Source organism: Bos taurus, chromosome 3, assembly GCF_002263795.3.
Source record: "Bos taurus isolate L1 Dominette 01449 registration number 42190680 breed Hereford chromosome 3, ARS-UCD2.0, whole genome shotgun sequence".
Lineage (NCBI taxonomy): Eukaryota > Metazoa > Chordata > Mammalia > Artiodactyla > Bovidae > Bos > Bos taurus.
The window spans coordinates 69,387,180-69,410,908 of record NC_037330.1 but is presented as its reverse complement, the minus strand read 5'-3'; the positions used below and the strand labels follow the sequence as shown (position 1 = coordinate 69,410,908).

Sequence of the window (23,729 nt, the reverse complement as noted above, 5' to 3'; positions counted from 1 at the left end):
CAATAAAAACTGGCAAGGATGTATGAGAAAAGGGAAACCTGGTGAACTATCAGTAGAAATATAAATCAGTACAGCCACTTTGGAAAATAGTATGGAGTTTCCTTTAAAAACTAAAAATAGGGCTTCCCTGATGGTCCAGTGGTTAAGTATCTGACTGCTAATGGAAGGAACATGGGTTCAATCCCTGGTCTCGAAAGATCCCACATGCCATGGGGCAACTAAGCCCATGTGCCACAACTACTGAGCCAATACTCTAGAGCCCACAAGCTGCAACCACTGAGCCCCTGTGCCACAACTACTAAAGCCCATGCTCCACAACTAGAGAGGCCACTGCAATGATAGCCTGCACATCGCAGCTAGAGGATAGCCCCTCATGCTGAAGCCAGGGAAAGCCTGTGTGCAGCAACAAAGATCCATCACAGCCAAAAATAAAAATGAATAAATAAGTAAATGTAAAAACAAAACTAAAAACAGAAGTACCATATGATTCAGCAATTGCACTTCAAGATATTTATCTGAGGAAAATGAAAATACTAGTTCAAACAGATATATGCAGCCTATGTTCATTGCAGTACTAATTACAATAGCCAAGATATGGGGGCAACCTAAGTATCCATCAATATATGAATGGATAAAGAAGATGTGGTGTGGTGTGGTGTGGTATAGTGTATGTGTGTAATGGAATATTAGCCATAAAAAAGTGAAATCTCGCCATTTGTAACAGTACTATAGACATAGAAGGTGCTATGCTAAGTGAAATAAGTTAGAGAAAAACAAACACCATATGATTTCACTTATATGTGGAATCTAAGAAACAAAATAAAGGAACAAACAAAACAGAAGCAGACTCATAAACACAGAGAACAAGCTGATAGTTACCAGAGGGGAGAGACAAGGGAGAACAGACAGATGGTGAAGGGAATTAACAAGGTACAAACCTCCAGTTATAAATAAGTCACAGGAATATAACATATACATAGGAAATAGAGTCAATAATATTCTAACAATTTTCCATGGTGACAGATGGTAACTAACATAATGAACAAAAAATATCAAATCACCATGTTGTATACCTGAAACTAATATAATGTTGTATGCTAATTACAATAATAAAAAATATTGAGTCACAGAGTTTCAAGGTTGGAAAAGACTCAGAGGTCATTTAGTGCAAGTCCTTTATATGAATGAGTCCCCTTCACAACATTCATAATAAATCCCCCTTCAGTCTCTCTTTAAATCCCTTCATGATAGTGAATTTAACCTTTCCCCAGTGCCTCAGGTAAAAATAAGCACAGGTTATTACATTCCAGACAGATTTTGTACCATTTATAATAATAGTTATTTTCAGCATTGTGAAACCTATCAATTTCATTAGTATCAGCCATAGGTCCTTCATCTATTTTGTATATAGAGAAGGGAAAAAGTCAATTATGGAACATTCAAGGTTTTCATTTCTATTTACCTGTCTGCCTATAAGCTGCTTCTTTCAAGAATGAATATTCTGAGTTAGTGAAATGACTTAAAACTGGATGCAACAGCATTATTAAAATAGAAATAGAAATTCAAAATCCTAAAAAGAAATGCTGGACTCAAAGGCTAATGTAGTTGCTGGCACTGAAATTAAATTATCAGTCGGCTTTCTACAAGTCAGGACAAAAGGAGAAACAGTAGATTACAGTTCTCTTTATACAACAGAAGAAAGTATACCAACTTTCCATTAAATTAAAATTTTTCTTAGTTGTAAAATTGTAAGAGAACTTTCTCATGTAGCAGCTTGTAAAAGAGATTTATTTCTTAGTTTTCTATGTGCATTCATTTTTGCCCTCTAATGGTACTGCCAAGAATACTGCTAAACATCCCTTAAACTTTTACAAAAATCTCACAACCTCAATCCAGTGCTAAAATTCTGTTGAATATAGGGGACAAAGCACAGGCACTGGCTAACTACCTTTCCAAACGGGACTATCAAAAACACTGTTTGTGGAATTTCCCTGGAGGTCCAGTGGTTAAGAATATGCCTTCTAATATAGGGGACTCAGGTTTGATACCTGATTAGGGAACTAAGATCCCACACACTGCAAACCAACTCAGTCTGTGTGCTGCAACTAAGACCCAATGCAGTCAAATATTTCTTCAAGAATTGTTGTTTGTTGTCAACATTATGGGACATTAGCTTCCATATATGCCCAATTCTTATCTTAGTTAATGTTGTTTCATCACTAAGTCGTGTTTGACTCTTTGTGACCCCTTGGACTATAGCCCACTAGGCTCCTTCTGTCCATGGGATTTTCCAGGCAAGAATACTAGAGTGGGTTGCCATTTCCTTCTCCAGGGGATCTTCTTGGCCCAGGATCAAACTCCTGCATTGGCAGGTGGATTCTTTACCACTGAGCCAGCCAGGAAGTCCCTCTTATCTAAGTTCAGTTCAATTCAGTTCAGTCATTCAGTCGTGTCCGATTCTTTGCGACCCCATGAATTGCAGCACGCCAGGCCTCCCTGTCCATCACCAACTCCCGGAGTTCACTCAGATTCACATCCATCGAGTCAGTGATGCCATCCAGCCATCTCATCCTCTGTCATCCCCTTCTCCTCCTGCCCCCAATCCCTCCCAGCATCAGAGTCTTTTCCAATGAGTCAACTCTTCGCATGAGGTGGCCAAAGTATTGGAGTTTCACCTTTAGTATCACAAATGAAAAACTAAGTTAATCTGTTCTATGGAATTACCATCGTTCCTTCACTTCTCTTGGAAACAACTACAGTTGGCTGATCACTGGGCACAAAATGATGTTCTTGTGAACTGAAGAGGTATACAGAACATTGTGAATGATGAGCAGACAGTGCTGTGAAGGTCTGCTGGAATATCTGGTAAGACTTGGGATCTCTCAAAAAGAAATTGACTTTATGTAAGTAACATGTTATTAAAGCTGGCCTTGTTGCAGAGGTAATGTGAAGAAGGTGGGGTTTCTCACTTGCTCTTGAAACACCCCAACTATTTTCCCAGAAAATGCATTATAAACCTCTGCATCTGAAAATTTACCAATGAGCAAACTGTGTCTTTCTATAGTTAAGCCCCCATGGTTTTACAATACTTCTCTCCATTCTTAAACTAAAGAATTAGGGGGAAGGGGAGGTATACACAATGATTATTTTACCTTTGAAGGCGTTTTGGTGCTAAGACATCACAAAAGGCCCTTAGTAAAAATAGATTACTTTCTCACAGTGATCATCACGGTGCTTTAGACTTTACCTGGACCGCCTGGTTCTACCAGTACATTCTAAATAACTGAAGACAGATTTTAACCTCCTTCCCCATACCCACAGCCAGTCAGACCAAACTCTGCTTTCTTCTCTATGGCTAGAAAAGGCATTAACTCTAATCTGTATTTCATCTGTGTAAATTTGGTAGCTCCCTTATTATCATTGTTTTTGTTTCTACTGTTGAATCTGGATTATATCTAGAGGTCTCTTGAGGTCAATAAGCTAGATGCCATTCATACAAATTAGTTACTATAAAATGAATGCAAGCACAGTAAAAGTAACCTCCATATCAAATGAGGCTGTTTGTACACTGGTCAATAAAATGTATTCATGGTGTTACCATGGACAGAATGAGAGAGATTTCAGACTTACTCTAAAGAGGGCATAGGTACATCTTTGAGTGACTCAAACAAATGACTTGGCTTCTTACAGAATTAGAATAAACTAGATACACTTTTGTTTAAAGCTAGGATATTACAGAGACATAACAGTAATGCTAATATACATGCTGGCAAGTGCAAATAAGGACACTGATCATTATTTCACATTACAGTTTATTATGACATGCAACTGCCAGAAATCAAAGTCAATGCTAAGCAAAAAATAAAAAAAAAAGCTACCCACAGCATAATATTCTCTTCATTTTTAGCCATTCTACCCTGCAAGATCCCTTTTTGATTAGCAGGAAACCTGAGAATAGAGGGTAGAAAATAATAATAAAAGAAGCCTGTGAATTACTGGATACTTTTTAAATGCCATGCCACCTTGCAGGAGAAACACCAGTTGAGACAAGCAGATATTTCCCTAAAGCAGTTTAAAATACCCTAAAGCAGTTTAAAATACCCTAAAGCATACATGTGGCATTGGTGAATGGATGACTCTGAGAAAGCTCTCTGCTTTGGAAGGCTGAGTGGCACAAATACCCTGTGTGGAAGAAGTTGGCATAGCAACTCTGCATTTGCGGTGGCGACAGAGTAAACAGGTGCATAAAACAACTGGAATGCGTCTGCTTCTCTACAAAGTGGTTAAATCTTGTAAAGCAGTTTTTTGCTTCTCTTCTCGAGAAACACAAACTCTTCAGTCTAATAAATTGAGGCAGTTAGTTTGCTGAATAGGAGAGGATATTCATGACTCATGGGAAGATTTATTCCCTGTACTTACCCTGTATAAATAAGGGGACATTTATTCTAAAAATAAGTCATTTCTTTCTCATAGTAGACACAATTCTCTGTTGACCGGAAAATGATATAAAAAAAAAATAATAAGCTTTCTATGTTTGTTAACAAATGCATTCCAGAGAAAAGAACTGCTTACCTGTTGACAACGGGTCCTCTGAAATGCGGATCATATGACCTTGGAGTACCTGCATTTAAAATAAAGAACTTTCTAAGCATGGAAGCCAATGAAATGGCAAATAAATATACATAAAATATGAATAAAGAAAAATTCCTATCTTAGCCAGTGCTTAGTGCAGTGTTGAACTCATTCTTTGGTCCAGTGAAACATCAGTTATACCTTGGACACAGCTGTCAATCATTTTCTCTCTCTCCAGCTAGAAGCAAGTCTGGGAAGAGTTGTTAAGCACCATATTCTTAGGCACACTGTGTACATATCTCCCACTGTTCTGAGCAGCAACATCATAGATCACAGCCAAGAGAGCAAAACTTGAAGCCCTTCCAGTCTGCAAAAACGCATTCTACCATCTGCCATTTCCAAGTGTTGCTGTGTACTTGTGAGGTGCACAATGTAAGAGAGACATCTGCTTATCACACTTCTCCCTTTCCTCTCAGTACATGGAGCTTTCCTTTGAGAAATTGGAATACCAGTCACTATTGGTCCCTGCCATGTTGGCTATATCGTATGCAAAAATCATTATTATATTTTACTATACAAATGTTATTTTTATTGCTTTTGATTGTTATTTTTTAGATCTACTGGTAGACTTCATACCATCTGAAGAAATGCCCTAGTCATTCACTGTTGTAACATGAATTGTCATATATTACCCTTGTCTTTAAACGATACAAAGTAGACACAGAACGGCCTTTTCCCCCACATGTACTGGGTACACCCAGTAACAAGTTCTGTAAAATCATTTCTGGCCAAAGGTTTATATTTTGCAATTCTCACCCCCCTGACTAAAGGATTCCTGCTCCCTTCCTCTAGGCATTTGTCCCTATAAAAAGGCCTAAATTAAAGCCAGAATTTTAAAAGGGTCTGGAAAAAAGAGGCCTGTGTGTCAGCAATCTGACTCAGCCTGTACTCAATGGGGAAATTAGACCTGAGGACTCCAAAGCCTCTTCAGTGTAATCACAGGCTGAGGGCAGAACAACAGGAAGGAGAGGACAGACTTGGAACAGAAATTCAAGAGCCAATCAGTCAGCAAGTATTCATAAAGCACCTGTTATATGTTGAGAGCTCTGAGGGCATACAGAGATACATAAAGGATGCTTCCTGTCTTGGAGACCCTACAGTTGGTGGGCAAGATTGACATATTGATTCATTCAACAAACATTTCTTGAAATCTTTATATATCAAGTCTTATAATACACAAGCAATGAATAGACTGTATAAAATAATAAAGTACTAAATTGTATGGTATTGGCTTGAAGTGTTACAAGAGTTCTGAGAAAGTAAGTTTCATCGAGGACTAGAGCAGTCAAGAGCATTTCATTCAAGAAGTGAGATTTTTCTGAAAGATTGGAATAAAATAAAAGGGAAAAGAGAAACATTCTGAATGGGTGAAACTAGAACTCCGTTAAATTCAGTAACTACATATTGATCGCCCATTATGTGCTCTGCATTGAAAGAAGCACTGCAGGGAATACAGGGTTTAATGAAACACAGTCTCTTTCTTCAACAGGCTAACAAACTGGTGAGCAGGGAGAGAAATAAGAAAAGACCACAAGTCACAGAAAACAAGACAGAATATGATACCATAAGAGAGGGTACAAGGAAAGTATTAGGAGCATTCTAAGGAAGGAAAGGTCACATTCAGTTGAGATTAGTAGGGAAGACTTCCTAGAGTCACGGTATCTTGAGATGGACAAGTATGAAGTCATAGAGTTAGGAACAAACAGCAAATGCACGGGGATGGTGAAAAGATCAGCCTGATTGGAGTCCTAGATAATCAAACAGAAGGAGTAAAACATAAAGCTAAATAGATAGTATGGAACCAGACTACAGAAAGCCTAAAAAACTAGGAACAGAAGGTACTTTATACATCCTAAGCCAACAAGGAGTCATAGAAGTATTTCTTTTTTTGCCTAGAACTATAACAAAGCAAAAAAACTGTAGTTTCATCTTTCTCATATGAAGAAGAACCATTTTGATTCTAAATGTTATTTCATTCCCAGATCTCATGTGAGTTTTTCCTGTAACTTGGAAGGTAGGTAGCAATTTTAATCTGACTTTTCAGATGCTGGTTGTTCACAAGGACAAGTTATCTGAGGAAATACCCAGAGCTCAGAGTTGAGAAGGGCCAGTGGCTGCAGGACACACTTTGGGTATCCCCCAGGATAGGGGAATGCTAGGCCTCAGCTCCTAGAATAAACCGTAGGTTTACCTTCATTGTTTCAAGTTGTCACTTAGTTGGATAGGTCTCTTTCTGATACAAATTCTGCACATTTACATCTCACATCTTTGGGCTCAAGTTTGGGTATTGACAGTCATGGATCTTGGGTTATAGAAGGATTTTCAACAAAGGAATGACATGGTAGAAGCAGGGCTTAATTAAAGAATAATCTAGTGGCAGTATATAAGTGCTATCACAAAGCGCAAAGTCAAGGGGACCAACTAGGAACCTATTGCAATAATAGAGGTGAAGTCATGTGAGCCCCACCCCAAATGGTGGTGGAAGTAATGGAAAGAGAGATGCATCCGTTATCACAGAGCAGTCATGCGGCTTAGGGGTTAGGAGCAATGGCTCTGGAGTCAGTCTGCCTATTCTCTGTCACTTACTAGCCATGACCCTAGACAGATCATATCACTTCCCTGAGTCTCAGTTTCCATATGTGTAAAGGGTTAGTCACTCAGTCATGTCCAACTCTTTGTGATCCCATGGACTATAGCCCTCCAGGCTCTTTTGACCATGGGATTCTCCAGGCAAGAATACTGAAGTGGGTAGCCATTCCCTTCTCCAGGGGATCTTCCCAACCCAGGGATTGAATCCAGGTCTCCTGCATTGCAGGCAGATTCTTTACTGTCTGAGCCAACAGGAAATCCCATATATCTATAAATGGGGATGACAATAGTACACCATAAAGATGTTATGAGGATTAAATGAATTAATACTTGTAAAAATACTTAAAACACTGGTTGACACTTAGTAAGCCCCTATGTATATTCATTCTTAGTCTGAATTACATGACAAAGATAAAAAGCACTTGAATGGTAAGACTTAGGGTGTGAAAGAGAAATGTCAAAAAAAAGACCAAATAAAGAGATTTCAGACCTAGAAACTGTGATTCTCAGTTACTTCTGGTCTTTTACCTCAGTTTAAGGTTGACGTTATTAAAACAGTTGGGAACGTTAGCAAATGGAAGAAACTGTAAAGTTGTTAGGAGAAAAAGAGCATGAGGCTGATTCAGCTCATGGGGACATCTAACTCAAAGTCCAGTGTTCAACTTAAATCAAGAAACTGAAGTCTTATGGAGAGGGAGAGGAATGACCTGGGAATTTGATGATGGAGGATAAAAGATATAACATTTAGAATGGATAAACAACAAGGTCCTACTGTAAAGCCCAGGAAACTACATCCAATATCCTGGGATAAACCATAATGGAAAATAATATTTTAAAAAAGAATGTGTATATGTGTAAAATTGAGTTACTTTGCTATACACCAGAGGTTGGCACATCATAAATCAAATATACTTCAATAAAAAGATTTTTTTAAAGAAATTGAAGTCTGGGTCAAACCTTGAGATAAATACTTGGAAGTCATAACTTTATCACATGAAAAGTAATAAATTCCATAAAGAATATCAGGATCTGTTGTTATAGTGACAATAACAATAATATTTAACACGTTTTCAATCATTAAATGTTAAGCACTGTTCTAAGTGTTTTCATGCCTTATTTTGCTTACTTTGAAAAATAAATGTATTCTTTAGTTAGATTAGAAACTATTATTAGCCTCATTGTACATATGCAAAAGCCCAGACATAGAGAGGCCAAGGTACCCACTATCACCAACATGGTATATAATGGACCTGGGAGTCATACTGCCCTGTCTCATTGCAGCAAAACAGACTCCTGGGGTCATACCCTGCAAACCCAGCATGAGTTCCTACTCTGGGGGAAATGAGTAGAGTGTTTTCTGTTTGAGATAGCTGTAAATACTTCAGTTCTGACATAATTGTCAGCTTCTCCTTTTCTGACTGCCTTGTCTGCCTCTACCTCATGGCGACAAATACATTTCAGGGTGTCTAGTCACAATTTCTCTGGGAACTGATTTCCTCTCTAATCCACAGGCATGGTCTCTAGCCACCAAGTTTCTCCCTTGTAGCTGTTTCCTGGCAATCAGTGACTGGATCTGGTTTGGATATTATACCCAAACTAGGCCAGTCATTTCTGGTCACTCTATCCCAGGGATTAGAATTAAAACAGACAGTGAAAGATCAGAACTGCAAAATGTAAAGCTTGAAGACCAGAGAAGCAGAGAAAGAAAGCTTTCAGAAAGAAATCACTGAAGCCAATGTATAAGAAGCAGCAAAGATGGAAATCTTCATGGACTTCAGCTTTCTGTTCCAGTCCCTACCTGAGACCTGGGTTGAGTTTTGTGTGATATATTATATCCTTATACTGAAGTCCTTTATCTTGCTTTTTGCTAGTTCACATCTGTTACAGGCAACCAAAGACTACCACTAATACACTCCCTCTCTTGATCTGACTTAAGGTTTCAACAACTCATTTTAACAACATTTATTATATTCTTGCAATAAAAAGTTGGTAGGGATTTGAGGAAGAATTCTGGAGACTAAGTCTGCTTTCACAAATCTCAAGTGAAAATACGAAATATAAGCTTAAGACTAAAATTTCAACACTGGTGTTAAGAGCCATGACAGAGACATTCAGAGGGTGCCATGGAGCCAGAGGGCGTCATGAACAGATAGATCTCTTCACCTCCTGACTGGTGCTGAACTTGGGCTCTACTTTCCCCCAGTACTCAGGACCTGTGCATTGACTTGGAGAAAGAACACTAGTGCTGACATTCTTGCTGGTTCAAGATTTCCATCCCCAAACTGTCTGAACAGCTAAAATATACCAAAACCATTTCATCTAGCCCCTCCACACCAAATACTATAGTTCTAAAGGTCTGGGGTAGGCTTGTCCTATCAGATCACTCTGTTGCACAATCAGATTTGGAGACCACTAGGTCACTTGAGAGAATTTGGGAAATTCAGCAGTGGCCATAGGACTGGAAAAGGTCAATTTTCATTCTAATCCCAAAGAAAGCCAATACCAAAGAATGTTCAAATTACCACACAATTTCACTCATCTCACACACCAGCAAAGTAATGCTCAAAATTCTCCAAGCCAGGCTTCAATAGTATGTGACCGAGAACTTTAAGATGTTCAATATGGATTTAGAAAAGGCAGAGGAACCAGAGATAAATTGCCAACATCTGCTGGATCATAGAAAGAGCAAGAGAGTTCCAGAAAAACATCTACTTCTGCTTTACTGACTACACCAAAGCCTTGACTGTGTGGATCACAACAAACAGTGGAAAATTCTTAAAGAGAAGGGAATACCAGACCACTTGACCTGCCTCCTGAGAAATCTATATGCAGGTCAAGAAGCAGCAGTTAGAACTGGACATGGAACAACGGACTGATTCCAAATTGCAGAAGGAGTACACCAAGGCTGTATATTGTCATCCTACTTATTGAACTTATATGCAGAATACATCATGTGAAATGCTGGGCTGGATGAAGCACAACCTGGAATCAAGATTTCTGGGAGAAATATCAATCACCTCAGATACGCAGATGACACAAACCTTATGGCAGAAAGCAAAGAGGAACTGAAGAGCCTCTTGCTGAAAGTGTAAGAGGAGAGTGAAAAAGTTGGCTTTAAAACTCAACATTCAAAAAACTAAGATCATGGCATCTGGTCCCAAAAACTTCATGGCAAATGGGTGGGGAAACAGTGTCAGACTTTATTTTGGGGGGGCTCCAAAATCACTGCAGATGGTGACAGCAGCCATGAAAATAAAAGACGCTTGCTCCTTGGAAGAAAAGCTATGACAAACCTAGACAGCATATTAAAAAGCAGAGATATGAGTTTGCCAACCAAGATCCATCTAGTCAAAGCTATGGTTTTTCCAGTAGTCATGTACGGATATGAGAATTGGACCATAAAGAAAGCTGAGCACCAAAGAATTGATGCTTTTGAACTTTGCTGTTGGAGGAGATTCTTGAGAGTCTCTTGGACTTCAAGGAGATCAAATAGTGCATCCTAAAGGAAATCAGCCCTGAATATTCATTGGAAGGACTAATGCTGAAGCTGAAGCTGCAATACTTTGGCCACCTGATGCAAAGAACTGACTCACTGGAAAACACCCTGATGCTGGACAAGACTGAAGGCAGGAGGAGAAGGGGACAACAGAGGAAGAGGTGGTCGGATGGCATCATCGACTTGATGGACATGAGTTTGAGCAGGCTACAGGAAGTTGGTGACAGACAGGGAAGCCTGGCATAATGCAGTCCATGGGGTCACAAAGAGTCAAACATGACTAAGCAACTGAATTCTGAATTTTATTATTAACCTCTGTTTCATTCATGCACTGTCCTTAATTCTAGCTGTACATAACAGACCAAGCCTAATGAAGTAAGAGAAAAGCAAATCATTAGATATGTATGAGCTTTGGGAAACACACAATTAAGAGTAAGACATAACAGCTACAGGAAGAGAAGCAGAAAGTGACATTCAAGAAAACTCAAGAGTTTCAAGAAAGAAGGATTATAAATTCCACAGAAATATTATTAAGTGAATGCTTATTTGTACCAGGAACTGCTATAACAGCTTTACACACATATGTCATTTTTTATAATTTTACACAAACACAATGTGAATAGTACCCCCTTGAACTATGCAATACAATAGCACTGGCATATTTATTTTGTCATTTAATGCTCTCAATAATTCTATGATGTATGCCACTGTTATCCTTCCATTTTATAGATGAGGAAGTTGACTCACAGCTAATTTGCCTTAGCTCAGTCAGCTAACAAGAGGTGGAGGTGGCATTCAGTCTGACCCCAAAGCCTCTGCAGAGCTACCTGGCAGTAAACTTCTCAATAGTGACCTTAGAGAAATTTCATAGATGAGTGGGGAAAGAAAATATATTGAAAGAGGTTGGAAACTTATATTGATCCTGTAATTATTCTTTTTTCAAAAAGATGGGCAAAACTGGTTTAAAAGTGTCTAGGCTGGCTTCCAATTTTTGTGTGATTTGTACCTTACAAAGTGAAAAAGTGGATTGTGGTGTAAATGAAACGTTATTGTCAAATCTTCTGAAAAGCTGACACTTTTTGACTGTAATTTCTGGCTGCCTTATATTTCAGTTGCAAATACACTAAGACCTCAGTCAAATGATAAGATTTAGCTGATTTCATATAGTAATAGCAGCTGGAAAGTGATAACTTCACCCTGCCCTATGCGCTGACAGAATCCGTATTGTCATGCAAATTTTTTATTTCCTGAAATCAATACAGGGCATTGCTTTTTCTGAGGCTCTCATGTGCTCTAATTGCATCTCTGGAATAAATAGACTGAGGGACCAGCTAAGTAAAAAGAGCTATAATGCTTCACTACCACATAGCTCAGCTAATTAAGTGCAATTTATATTTCTCACTTAAAGGAAAAGAAAAGAAATTAAGATTAGGTAATCATTTTAAAAGCTTCATCAGTTCTTATGACTCTCTGATCACCAAAATTGTTGTGATAATAGAATCACTAAAAATTATTCATTATAGACAGTTGCACATTTGTTATTATAGCTAACAGTTTATATTGCAGGCATACAGTGCAATTTTTTCTTACTAGAAATAATTCCTGAAGATTATGAAAAACAGTCCAGGTAATTAGTTCAGTTTATGGATGTCAACTGCACATGACTCAGTCAAATGAAAACAGCAAGATAAAGCAGCTGGTCATGACCAGACACTTTTCTTTCTTAAAAGCAATCTGATTCTCAAAGAAAATGACAATATATCTACCACTGATCATTTAAAGCAAAAATCTGAGACATTTAATGTTATGCCTTCAAGTGTTCTCCTTCAGATAATCTAATGTGACTTAAGAGTGTGAAGGGGGAACTAAGGTGGGGCAAACAAGTATCCAAGAACTTAGAACTATTATGAGCAAGCACATCAGATAACTTTCCAACAAGCATGGAAAAATAATGTGGTACAAAGTTGTCTTACTTTAGTATTCTACAACAGGCAGTTGAGAATTGGGAATAATTAAATACTTGTTTTACTTTACTTTTCAAATATGTTTATGATGGTGTGTCTATAAATGAGGATCTGTCATTTTATCAAAGGAAGAGGTTTTATTCCCTCTAAGGAAGGACAAAGAGCCATATTCCTTGCCATTTCTTAGTGGACAATGTTCCAATTTCACAGCCCATATGGCCTTTCTCGATCTGGCCCATTCACCCGCCTCATCTCCTACCATCCCTCACTTCAAACTTGATCTTTTAGTAATTCTGAACCGCTATGGTTCCCCTCCAAAAGTGACTCAGCCAGTAAAGAACAGTGGATTCTTTACCAGCTGAGCCACCAGGGAAGCCCAAGAATACTGGAATGGGTAGCCTTTCCCTTCTCCAGTGGATCTTCCCAACCCAGAAATTGAACTGGAATCTCCTGCATTGCAGGCAGATTCTTTATCAGCTGAGCTACCAGGGAAGCTCCTATTTTATACAGTGCTCTCTGAATAATAGGACTTTCCCCTCTTTGTTCCCTTGGCAATGGCTAAAGGAAGTCTACAGTTCTGCTCACAAATTTCCCATTCATTTTCAAGAAGGACAAGGACTAAAGACATTCTACTGGTCATTGTGCCAGTAAGTGGAGCCCACTTTGACTGGCCCCTACATCATGGTAGCTAATTCCATTCATCTTTGGGACATATATTTCTATTATTGCACGTGGTATACTGTATTGTTGCATGTGGTATACTGTACCAACGAGTTGTTTGTTTACATGCTGTGGTAGATAGATGCTCATGTCCTAATCTCCAAACTTGTGACTATGTTACCTTACATGGCAAAAGGGACTTTGCAGATTTAGTTAAGTGGAAAATCACAAAACATAGAGATTATCCTGGATTATCTAGGTGAGCCTTGTATAATCACAAGAGTCCTTAAATAGGAAAAAGGGAGACAGAAGAGTCAAAGGAGATGTGACAGCGGAAACAAGGTCAAAGTGATGCAACACGAGAAAAACTTGACTGGCCGTTGCTGGCTTTGATGACTGAAGTGAGTGATGAGTCAAGGAACGTGGCAACCTCTATGCTATGCTATGCTAAGTCACTTCAGTCGTGTCCGACTCTGTGCGACCCCAGAGACGGCAGCCCACCCGTCCCTGGGATTCTCCAGGCAAGAACACTGGAGTGGGTTGCCATTTCCTTCTCCAATGCATGAAAGTGAAAAGAGAAAGTGAAGTCGCTCAGTCATGTCCGACTTTTAGCGACCCCATGGACCGCAGCCTACCAGGCTCCTCCGTCCATGGGATTTTCCAGGCAAGAGTAGTGGCAACCTCTAGAAAGTGGAAATTTAAGAAAACTGATTTCTCTCCCATAGAATCTCTAGGAAATAATGCAGCCCTGTGACACCTTGATTTCAGTCCACTGAGACCTATTGTGGACTTCTGACCTCCAGAATTATAAGTCTGTGTGATTTTAAACCACCTCATTTGTGCTAAGTCATTACAGCAGCAAGAGGAAGCTAATACACATGACTATTCCTCCTATTGGATTGATAGCTCATTTAGGGCAGAAACTAGACTTTGGGGATTGCTCTATTGCTATTATCTGCTTCAGTATCTGGTGTATACATAATAGGCATTCAATAAATATTTATAGAGTAAGTTTAAAAATAATGTCAATGTAATTGTGAACTCTTCCCTGGTGGCTCAGGTAGTAAAGTATCTGCCTGCAGTGCGGGAGACCTGGGTTCAATCCCTGGGTCACAAGATTCCCTCGAGAAGAGAATGGCAACCTGCTCCAGTGTTCTTGCATGAAGAATTCCACCGAAAAGTCTGGTGGACAACAGTCCATGAGGTGGCAGAGTCAGACATGACTGAAAGACTAACACTATTTTAATTTAGGTTATAAAAATACAAATAGGAAATCAATCTTAACAATCATCAGCTAATTATTTTAGACAGGTTTCAACTTGGATTAAAAGCAAGTTAATAGACTCCTAAAAACACACTTCCATTAAAAAAAAATGACTCCCTTATCACTAACACTAATTTATCATTCATTTTGTAATGTCAAGATCAGTAGGAGTTAACAAAGGAAGTAAGGGAGACAGTACCTCATACTGGTGAGTAAAAATTGCTATCAAATTACCTGGCATCAAATGTCATCTCTGCCACTACAAGCTGCATGATCTTGAGAGAATTGCTTTTTTTCTCTCTGAAGTTCCATTTTGTCATTTATAAAGTGATAGATAGTAGCAAAAAGTACAAAATGAAAAAAGAAGGAAGCAATTTCTTTCTTCAGGATGACCATCTAACTGGAAAATAGTAAAGTATATGTAAATCACCTTTATAATGAAAGTCAATCTGTGCAGATCTAATGCAACCCAACTTTAGTTGGATTGTCACACTGACTATAAGTGACACCAACAATTCTAAATGCTTTCAATGACTGAGCTGGGTGTAACATTTATGAAATCACTTTTTGAAAGAAAGAAATTTTGAGCATGCTTAAAGGATAGAATCTTGTGTCATCTGGGAAAGCTGGACAAAAGCACATGCTGAGCCAGAGCAAAGAGAGAATCTGGGGGAAGAAACATGAGAGCAGTTAGTGGAATGACGCACACCATCAGGAGCTGGAGGATTTACAGAGCCCCTCAAGTCTTCTGGGAAAGTAACACAATCGTCACATGTTTATGCTTCTGCATGATGCAGAGGAAACAGAAAAGCAAAGGCAGAGGAACCAACGTGAAGATTGCTGTCATATTTCAGACATAAGGTGGTGGTAGGTGCCTGACTGAGACTGTAGCAATGAGAGAACATGAGGCAATTCCAGAAGCACCGCAGAGGAGTACACTTGGTAGGGGTGAAAGAAAGGGCATAGTACCATGCTTCATCACCGCATGATGGCAATGTCTCTTGCAGAAAATGATGTGCCTTCCAGAAACTCCTCTTGAGCAGAAACATGACCCCACATTGGACATGGCAAGATGAACAGATATGCAAATAAGACTCCTTCAGCACTGATCCAAACCAAACAATACTATGGTATCATGATCTTTTGATGGTTGTTCTTCCCCCATATTGAAAAACTTCCTCAACATATGAATGACAAAACACCCTATGACAAAACACTGGAATGTCAAATCTCTTGCTTTAAGATTTTTTTTTTAATATTTTTTTTCAAAGATTTTTTTTAGGGGGCTTCCCTTGGGGCTCAGCTGGTAAAGAATCCACCTGCAATGCGGGAGACCTGGGTTCGATCCCTAGGTTGGGAAGATCCCTTGGAAAGCGAAAAAGCTACCCATTCCAGTATTCTGGCCTGGAGAATTCCATGGATTGTATAGTCCATGGGGTTGCAAAGAGTCGGACACGACTAAACGACTTTTTCACTTTCACTTTAAATCCACAGGGTTGGTTTCTAAATAGCTTGCATCATCATTTGAAATAATCTGTCCTATATGAACACAAATTGTTAACACTCAGTTAGAATGTCAACCTTAGAAGAAATATGTAAAAAAAGAAACCTCATGTCCACTGAGCAAGCAAAAGAAAACGTACATAAAACACTCAGGCTGCTTCCTAATAGACCAGTTTTATAGGCAATGCTGAAAGATACACGGTTGGGGGCAATGGAAATGTACTTCTGAAAAAATGATTTTCCTTGACTACTGTGACAAAGCACTGAATTTGTGCTATAGAGCAGCCATGAATTACTGGATAACCACACATCTCAGAATAAATAAAATTATCAATCAATATTGATTTAAAAATAGTCTGGAAGCAAACAAGAACATGAATTGAGTTTGAAGGTTATCAGCTTGGGTTTTCTAATATTTCTTTCTAGCCATATTTGTATTTTATTGCTCAACATGAGGCACTTAAAAAAAAAAAAGACCAATAACATATTCTAATTACACTGAAGCAACTCCTTATTTTCCAGTTTTCATAGGTTATATATTTCATTAGCATGCCAAGCCCTATTCCCATACCTCCAAGAAACTATAAGAACAATTTCACAACCAGAGATAGGAAATAAGGAGCATATTTACTTACCCTAAAAATAAAAATAAGTGACTTCATCTGGCCTTTCCATCTACAGAGTTCAGGCAAGAACACAGTGAATGAATAAAGGTTAGGGAAAATGATAGTTTTCATCATTATATAAATATGAACATTAACTTTTGTAAAACAAAAAAGGAGAAAATTACCTTTAAAGCTATAGTTGAGTAAAAGACTTCTGTTGAACTTAAGAATAAACACTACTAAAGAAAAATAGCAAGAATTGGTCAATTTATCACAAGTGCATAAAGCATTTTGGTAGCTGGTGATAACATCTCTTCTACTTCCTCATATCACCCAGAGGTTATTTATGAGAACAAAATTAAACTGCTTATCAACTCTGACTTTTACTACAACTCAAGATGATGGAAGATAATAATCACTGGGAAAACATCCCTATTCCTGAGCCTCAAATGTAAGAACGAAAACATATTTTAGTGCATAATTTCTACCCACAAAGCATCATGACCAACAAATAAAAACTGCAGATGGAGTGCACTATTAGAATCTGTATCATGTGGATGCCTCTACTTATAAGACAACTGAGGAAAAATTGTGGTCAACTATGGTTTTTAACCAACTGGTCAAACTAGTCACTTATAATGACCATCAGGGAAAGAGCAGCCATCAGGGATACACAACCTATTTCATGATCCACTCTAAACTGTTAAATCTACTCAGAGAGAGAGCATAAGAGAGAGACTGATGTTCTTTTTTCTTAGTGCTGTGGGTTGGGGTGTGTTACAGAACAAGATATTCAGTTGGAATGGATGCCTGGGGACTTATCTCACTCCTTCCTGGAGTCCTGTCTCCTTGGATCAAGTCAAAGATAAAACAGCCTGGTTTTTATACTTGTAAAATCTATAGAACATATGTGAGGCAGAAATGCTCATGAATTTTTTTTCCTTTTAGAACGGATTTTTCACAAAAAGTGTAAACATATTTTAAGTTCAATGTCAAAAGAAAACTTTGGGGGTTTATTTCTTTTACATTCTGCGCTGATTTAGAGAAGGGAGGGAAAAAACTAGGGAAGGGAAATCTAGCACGAAAGACAATGACTTGACTAAATAACCTGCCATGACATTGTGTGTGTGTGTTAGTCACTCAGCTGTGTCCAACTCTTTGAGACCCCGTGGACTGTAGCCCACCAGGCTCCTTTGTCCATGGGATTCTCCGGGCAAGAATACTGGAGTGGGTAGCCATTCCCTTCCCCAGGGACTGAACCCTGGTTCTCAGGCATTGCAGGCAGATTCTTTACCGTCGGAGCCACCAAGGGAGCCCTGACATGCCACAGCAGTAGATACATGGAACTGTGAAGATTAAATCTAGAAGTGAAAGTCTGTTAGCTTCAATTCCAAAAGCATGAGGGGTTCAACTGTTTTTCCTTTCTCTCTTTCTATAAAAACAACTAAATATTCTGAATATAAAGTTTAAAGAATATTTTTAGAGCACTGGAGAGCTGACAAAACAATGAAGAAATGCCAGGCTCAAATCAAAGTGAAAGCGAGAACCCTGAGAGAGGAGAATACAGCTAAAGTCATGATAACCCCAAGGATACTTAGCAACTTAGCAAATTCAAGGAGCAAAGGGGACAGAAGATCCAGGCCAGAGGCTGCTCAAGATGAGCAGGAAAGTCCAATAGGAAATCGTTCCTCTGCTAAGCTGGCACTTCAAAGGACTATACCCTCAGAATAAAATGGACCCTACCCTTCAGAAAGTTACCGTGACACTGAGCAGTAAGATGGGTGAAAACACTCTCATTTGAATTTGCAGTATATGTGAAGTTAATCTGTATGGGTTCCTAAGAAACTGACAGACAATAACAGACTTCTGTTCAAATTCATCTTTATTCTAAGAATTCTCACAAATAATTTTCTAACGAAATAGGCACCTCACAATTAAAAAAGCAAATTATAGAAGGAAACTAGACAACACACACACACACAAAAACTCGGTAATCAACACACAATAAAATTTGACTAATAAAGTCTTTAAACGTTTAAATCATTAGTCCCAGATTATAAAACAACTATGCTCACTGTTTTTCATAAATAAAAAACAAGCTTGAAATTAAATGTGAAAAAGTATATAAAATTATTCTGCAGATTTGAAAATGAATCAAATCAAATCTGGAAGTGAAAATACAGTAAATGAAATGAAAAACTTAGTAAGTTTGACATCAGATTAGACACAGCTGTAGAGGCAATTGGCAAACTAGAAAGTAAGTAAAAATAAATTATTCAGAATGTAGCATAAAGAAACTAAGAATGAAAAAATATTAAAGCATAGTTGATACACTTGAGTACAGAGTGAGAAGTTTTACTACCTGTCAAATCAGATTTCCAGAGAGAAAGAATAGAAATGGTAGAGAGGGACAATGCAAGAGCACAGAAGTCTACATCTAGTGGCATCTAGTGTCCCTATGTCATGTTCCCCAAAAAAGGGTGAAACAGAGACACTTTTCAGAAAAAAAAAATTAGGCATGAAGGCTTGCCATTAGCAGCATCACACTGAAATATATTAAGTATATATATTCCTGGAAGAAGAAACAGTAAGTCAGATGGAAGGTATCTGATGAAAGAAGAAATCTAAACACCTAAGAAGGGAGAACAATCAGTGGCTATAGAAAGCAACAATAATAGAGTATGTGGGGTTATAGAAAACAAAAGAAAATTATGGCAATTATAGAAGGTAATCAAAGACTTGAAGTATTGTACATTTTTTGTATTCTGTAAATAGGAAGTAAAATATTAAGGAGTTTTAAATTTTAATGAGTATGCATGCTATAATATTTTAAAAAGCAGAATTGGTAAACATTATTTTGAAAATATTATAGGAAGGAAAATGGAATAAGAAAAATTAGCCAATCCAGAATTAGATAAGAAAGAGAAGAAAATCTTTACAGAACAGTTAAGGCAATGAAAACGTACCATGCAGGTTTCCCTTGTTATCCAAAAGCAGAGCATTTCTATGAAAATTTTAGTACGCCAAAATGGCATTAAGCAAAGAAGCAATTACCATAGGACACATCTTGCTAATAGATGCACAAAATAAATTGAGATAAAGCACAGATGCTCACAGGCACAGTTTAAAGCTGTGGCACTGTGATGCTGAGACACTGAGGAAGGAGCCTGGTGTGCCTCTCTTGCTGCCTAGAATGCCTGCGGCCTCTATAAGAGGTGCATTGCAAAACAAGTGCTGAATGCCATTTCTACTTTTCATCTCTTTTTGCAAAAGTGAAAATCATCTTCTGATATCTTTCAGTTACTGAAAACAGATACAAATACAAGTCTGTCATAAAAAGCAAAGAGGTGCAAAGTGAACTTTTGAAAAGTAGGGTATACCTATATAAGGTGATCCATATTGTTAATGGACTGAATCCTTGTATCCTCCTCAAATTCATATATTGAAGTCCCAGCACTCAATATGATACTATCAGGAAGAAGGCTCTTAGATGAAGTCATGAAGGTGGGACCCCCACAATGGGATTAATGTCCTCATAGAAGAGGAGGGAGCTTCCCAGGTGGTGCAGTGGTAAAGCATCCACCTGCCAATGCAGGAGATACAGGAGACGTGGGTTTGATCCCTGGGTTGGGAAGATCCCCTGGAGTAGGAAATGGCAACCCACTCCACTATTCTTGCCTGGAGAAGTCCATGGACAGAGGAAGCTGGCAGGCTACAGTCCAAGGGTCACAAAGAGTCAGACATGACTGAGCAACTGGATATGCACACATGCAAAAAGAGGAAGGCAGACCAGAGCCAACTCTCTCTGCATGTGGAGACACAATGAGAAGGCAAACATCGTCAAACAAAGGCTCTCAGGAGGAACCAAATCGGCCAGCACCTTGGTCTTGGACTTTCCAGCCACCAGAATTGTGAGAAAAAAATGTCTGTTGTTTAAAAGCCACCCAGTCTGATATTTTGTTGTAGCAGAAAAGACATATAAAAACTCAAATATATTGACAATTACATTCAATACAAATGGACTAAATGTGCCTGTGAGAAATAAAAATCTTCATACTAGATAAAACAAATCCAACTATATGCTATATGCATATCCAAAAATAAGAATATAAGAAAGTTGAGGTAAAAGGATGAAAAAAAGATATGGCATATAAATCATAACCAAAAGAAAGGAGTTGTATGTTGTCTCTGAAACAGAAATTACAGTGGAAAGCACTACTAGCATAAAGAGGGTCACCTCATAATGATAAAAGTTTCAATTAACCAGAATGCTGCAATAGTTGCAATTACATGAAATTAATGAAATTTTAAATGTACTTGTATAGAACTACCAGAAAAAACAGACAAATTCACATAGGATATTTTAACATGTTTTCTCAGTAGTTTATCAAATACTAAGATAAAACAGGTCATAAAACCCCTATGGATATACATTCTTTTCAATAAATGTGATAGAACAATGGATATACACAAAGAAAAAAATAATAATCATTTTGGACTGCTACCTCACATAAGACATGAAAGTTGATTCCAGATAGAAAAACTTAAAGTGAAAGATAAAATTATAAAATCTCAGAGAGATTTATTGAGCAACAGGAAAAAAAAGGACTAGATACAAGGGAAATAAATGATAAATTTAACTACAACAAAAGTAAGAAATTCTGTTTTCAAAGGACTCACTAAAAAGTGGGATAAGACATTCACAGAGGATGCTAGTAACACCTATAACACTGAATTACTAATGCCCAGAGTATGTAAAGAAATCCTATGGTTCAAAGAGAAAAAGACCAACCAAAAACTTCATGGAAAAGTGAGCAAAGGACTTGAGTAGAGACTTCAGAGGAGGAAATCAAAATGGTCAATAAATAATAAAGTAGTATTCTGGAAACAGTGAAGACTTTATTTTCTTGGGCTCCAAAAACACTGCAGATGGTGATTGCAGCCATGAAATTAAAAGACACTTGTTCCTTGGAATAAAAGCTATGACAAACCTAGACAGCATATTAAAAAGCAGAGATATTACTTTGCCAACAAAGGTCATAGTCAACATAGTCAAAGCTATGGTTTCTCCAGTAGTCATGTATGGATGTGAGAGTTGGATCATAAGGAACTCTGAGTGCCAAAGGACTGACGCTTTTGAACTGTGGTGTTGGAGAAGATGCTTGTGAGTCCCTTGGACTGCAAGAAGGTCCAGTCAGTCAATCCTAAAGGAAATCAGTCCTGAATATTCATTAGTAGGACTGATGCTGAAGCTCTAATACTTTGGCCACCTGATGCAAATTGCTGACTCATTAGAAAAGACCCTAATGCTAGGAAAGATTGAATGAGGAGGAGAAGGGGATGACAGAGGATGAGATGGCTGGATGGCATCACTGACTCAATGGACATGAGTTTGAGCAATCTCCAGGAGATGGTGAAGGACAGGAAAGCCTGGCGTGCTGCAATCCATGGGGTCACAAAGAGTCGGACATGCCTGAGCAACTTAACAACAATTCCATTTCATTAATAATAAGGCAGATATAAACAAAAACCACAAAAAGAAAGAAATATATAACCCCAAAACACTTGTAAAAAGTAAAAAGCTTGAAAATATGATGCTGACAGAAGATGTGGAATAATGAGATCTCATACACTGTGAGTGAGAAGGAAAACTGGTAGAACCACTTTTGGACAAGTTTGGAAAGTTGTTTTATTTATTGTCTGTCTTTTCCATTAGAATATAAACTCTAAGAGGGTAAGGGCTTTGTTTTATCCACTACTATATGCCCTGCCACTCTGAACAGCAATTCTGAGTCATAGCAGCTGTGGATTAAATATTTGTTATGAATAAATAATGGAATGTCACCTAGAACTGTCTTTTTAGTTATCTGTGCCAGCACTTTTTATTCACTCTCTAACATAGACAGGCCAGTTCAGCTTTTCATAATGCTGCACATGTGACTATCGACCAGAACGCATCACAAAACTGACTTAAGAAGTGCTATGCTTTCATATTTTAAAAGCTTGACTGCCTGCCAGATTTCAAACTTGCCTTCTACAGAGGTGACAATGAAAACGAATTCACAAGTCACGGCGAATGTGTACAGTTCTCAAGCACATTCCTGCCAATAGACATTTCCTACTGCTGAGGCAGCCAAGGATGGGTGCAAACTCCAGCTTCAGGTTCATCAAGAAGAAATAATAATTTAAACCGGGGTTCTGCAACAACCTAAAGGGGTGGGATGGGTAGGAAGGTGGAAGGGAGGTTCAAGAGGCAGGGGATATATGTATACCTATGGCTGATTCATGTTGATATTTGGCAGAAACCAACACGGTTCTGTAAAGGAATTATATTTCAATTTAAAAAAAAATTAAAAATAAAAGAAAGAATATAGGGTAAGATTTGCCACACTCTTCTAAGGGTGATTCTTCTTTTACAGTTTATTTGCCTCAAAGGCCTGTAAATTAATATATGACCTTTCCTTCCATTAGTACTCTTTAAAATAAGTACTAATAAGTACTTTAAAGTCTAAATAAAGTACTTATAAAGTACTATAAAGTAAAGTCTCTATCTCTGAAGAACACATAAAGAGTCTACCTGTAGAATCACTGCAGTTGTTACTTTAGCCATTAAATTCACCTGGTTATCTCAGGGCCATCAGAAAAGGCTCTTAGAGGATGGAGGTGGCGCCCTTTAGAGCAGCTTTATGTAGAGGTTAGCACAGCTGTGCCAAGGGGATGTTGTAGGCATTTTGAAGATAACTCAATTTAGCCCAATTCCGATCATTCCCAAAGTTTTACTATTAATTGGATGATACCTAATTTGAGGTAGACAGCTGTTTAGTCACTCAGTCATGTCCAACTCCCTGTGACCCCATAGACTATAGCCCGCCAGGCCCCTCTGTCCGTGGGATTCTCCGGGCAAGAATACTGGAGTGGGTTGCCATTTCATTCTCTGGTAGCTAGGAGAGCTCAAAAAATCCATTGGTCATCCAGTGGTATAATCAACTCTTGAGTTCTTAATTAAAACTTTCTAG

At 38.3% G+C, this 23,729-nt stretch overlaps 1 protein-coding gene across 4 annotated transcripts in view; it reads right to left on the bottom strand.

The window, feature by feature from the left end:
* SLC44A5 (solute carrier family 44 member 5) overlaps positions 1-23,729 on the bottom strand; it is a 427,045-nt gene that overhangs the window by 173,042 nt on the left and 230,274 nt on the right. For all 4 annotated transcript variants that reach the window (XM_059884629.1, XM_024989419.2, NM_001281916.1 and 1 more), the window contains 1 exon segment: positions 4,573-4,621. In XM_059884629.1, coding sequence (XP_059740612.1) covers positions 4,573-4,621 — 49 coding nt within the window.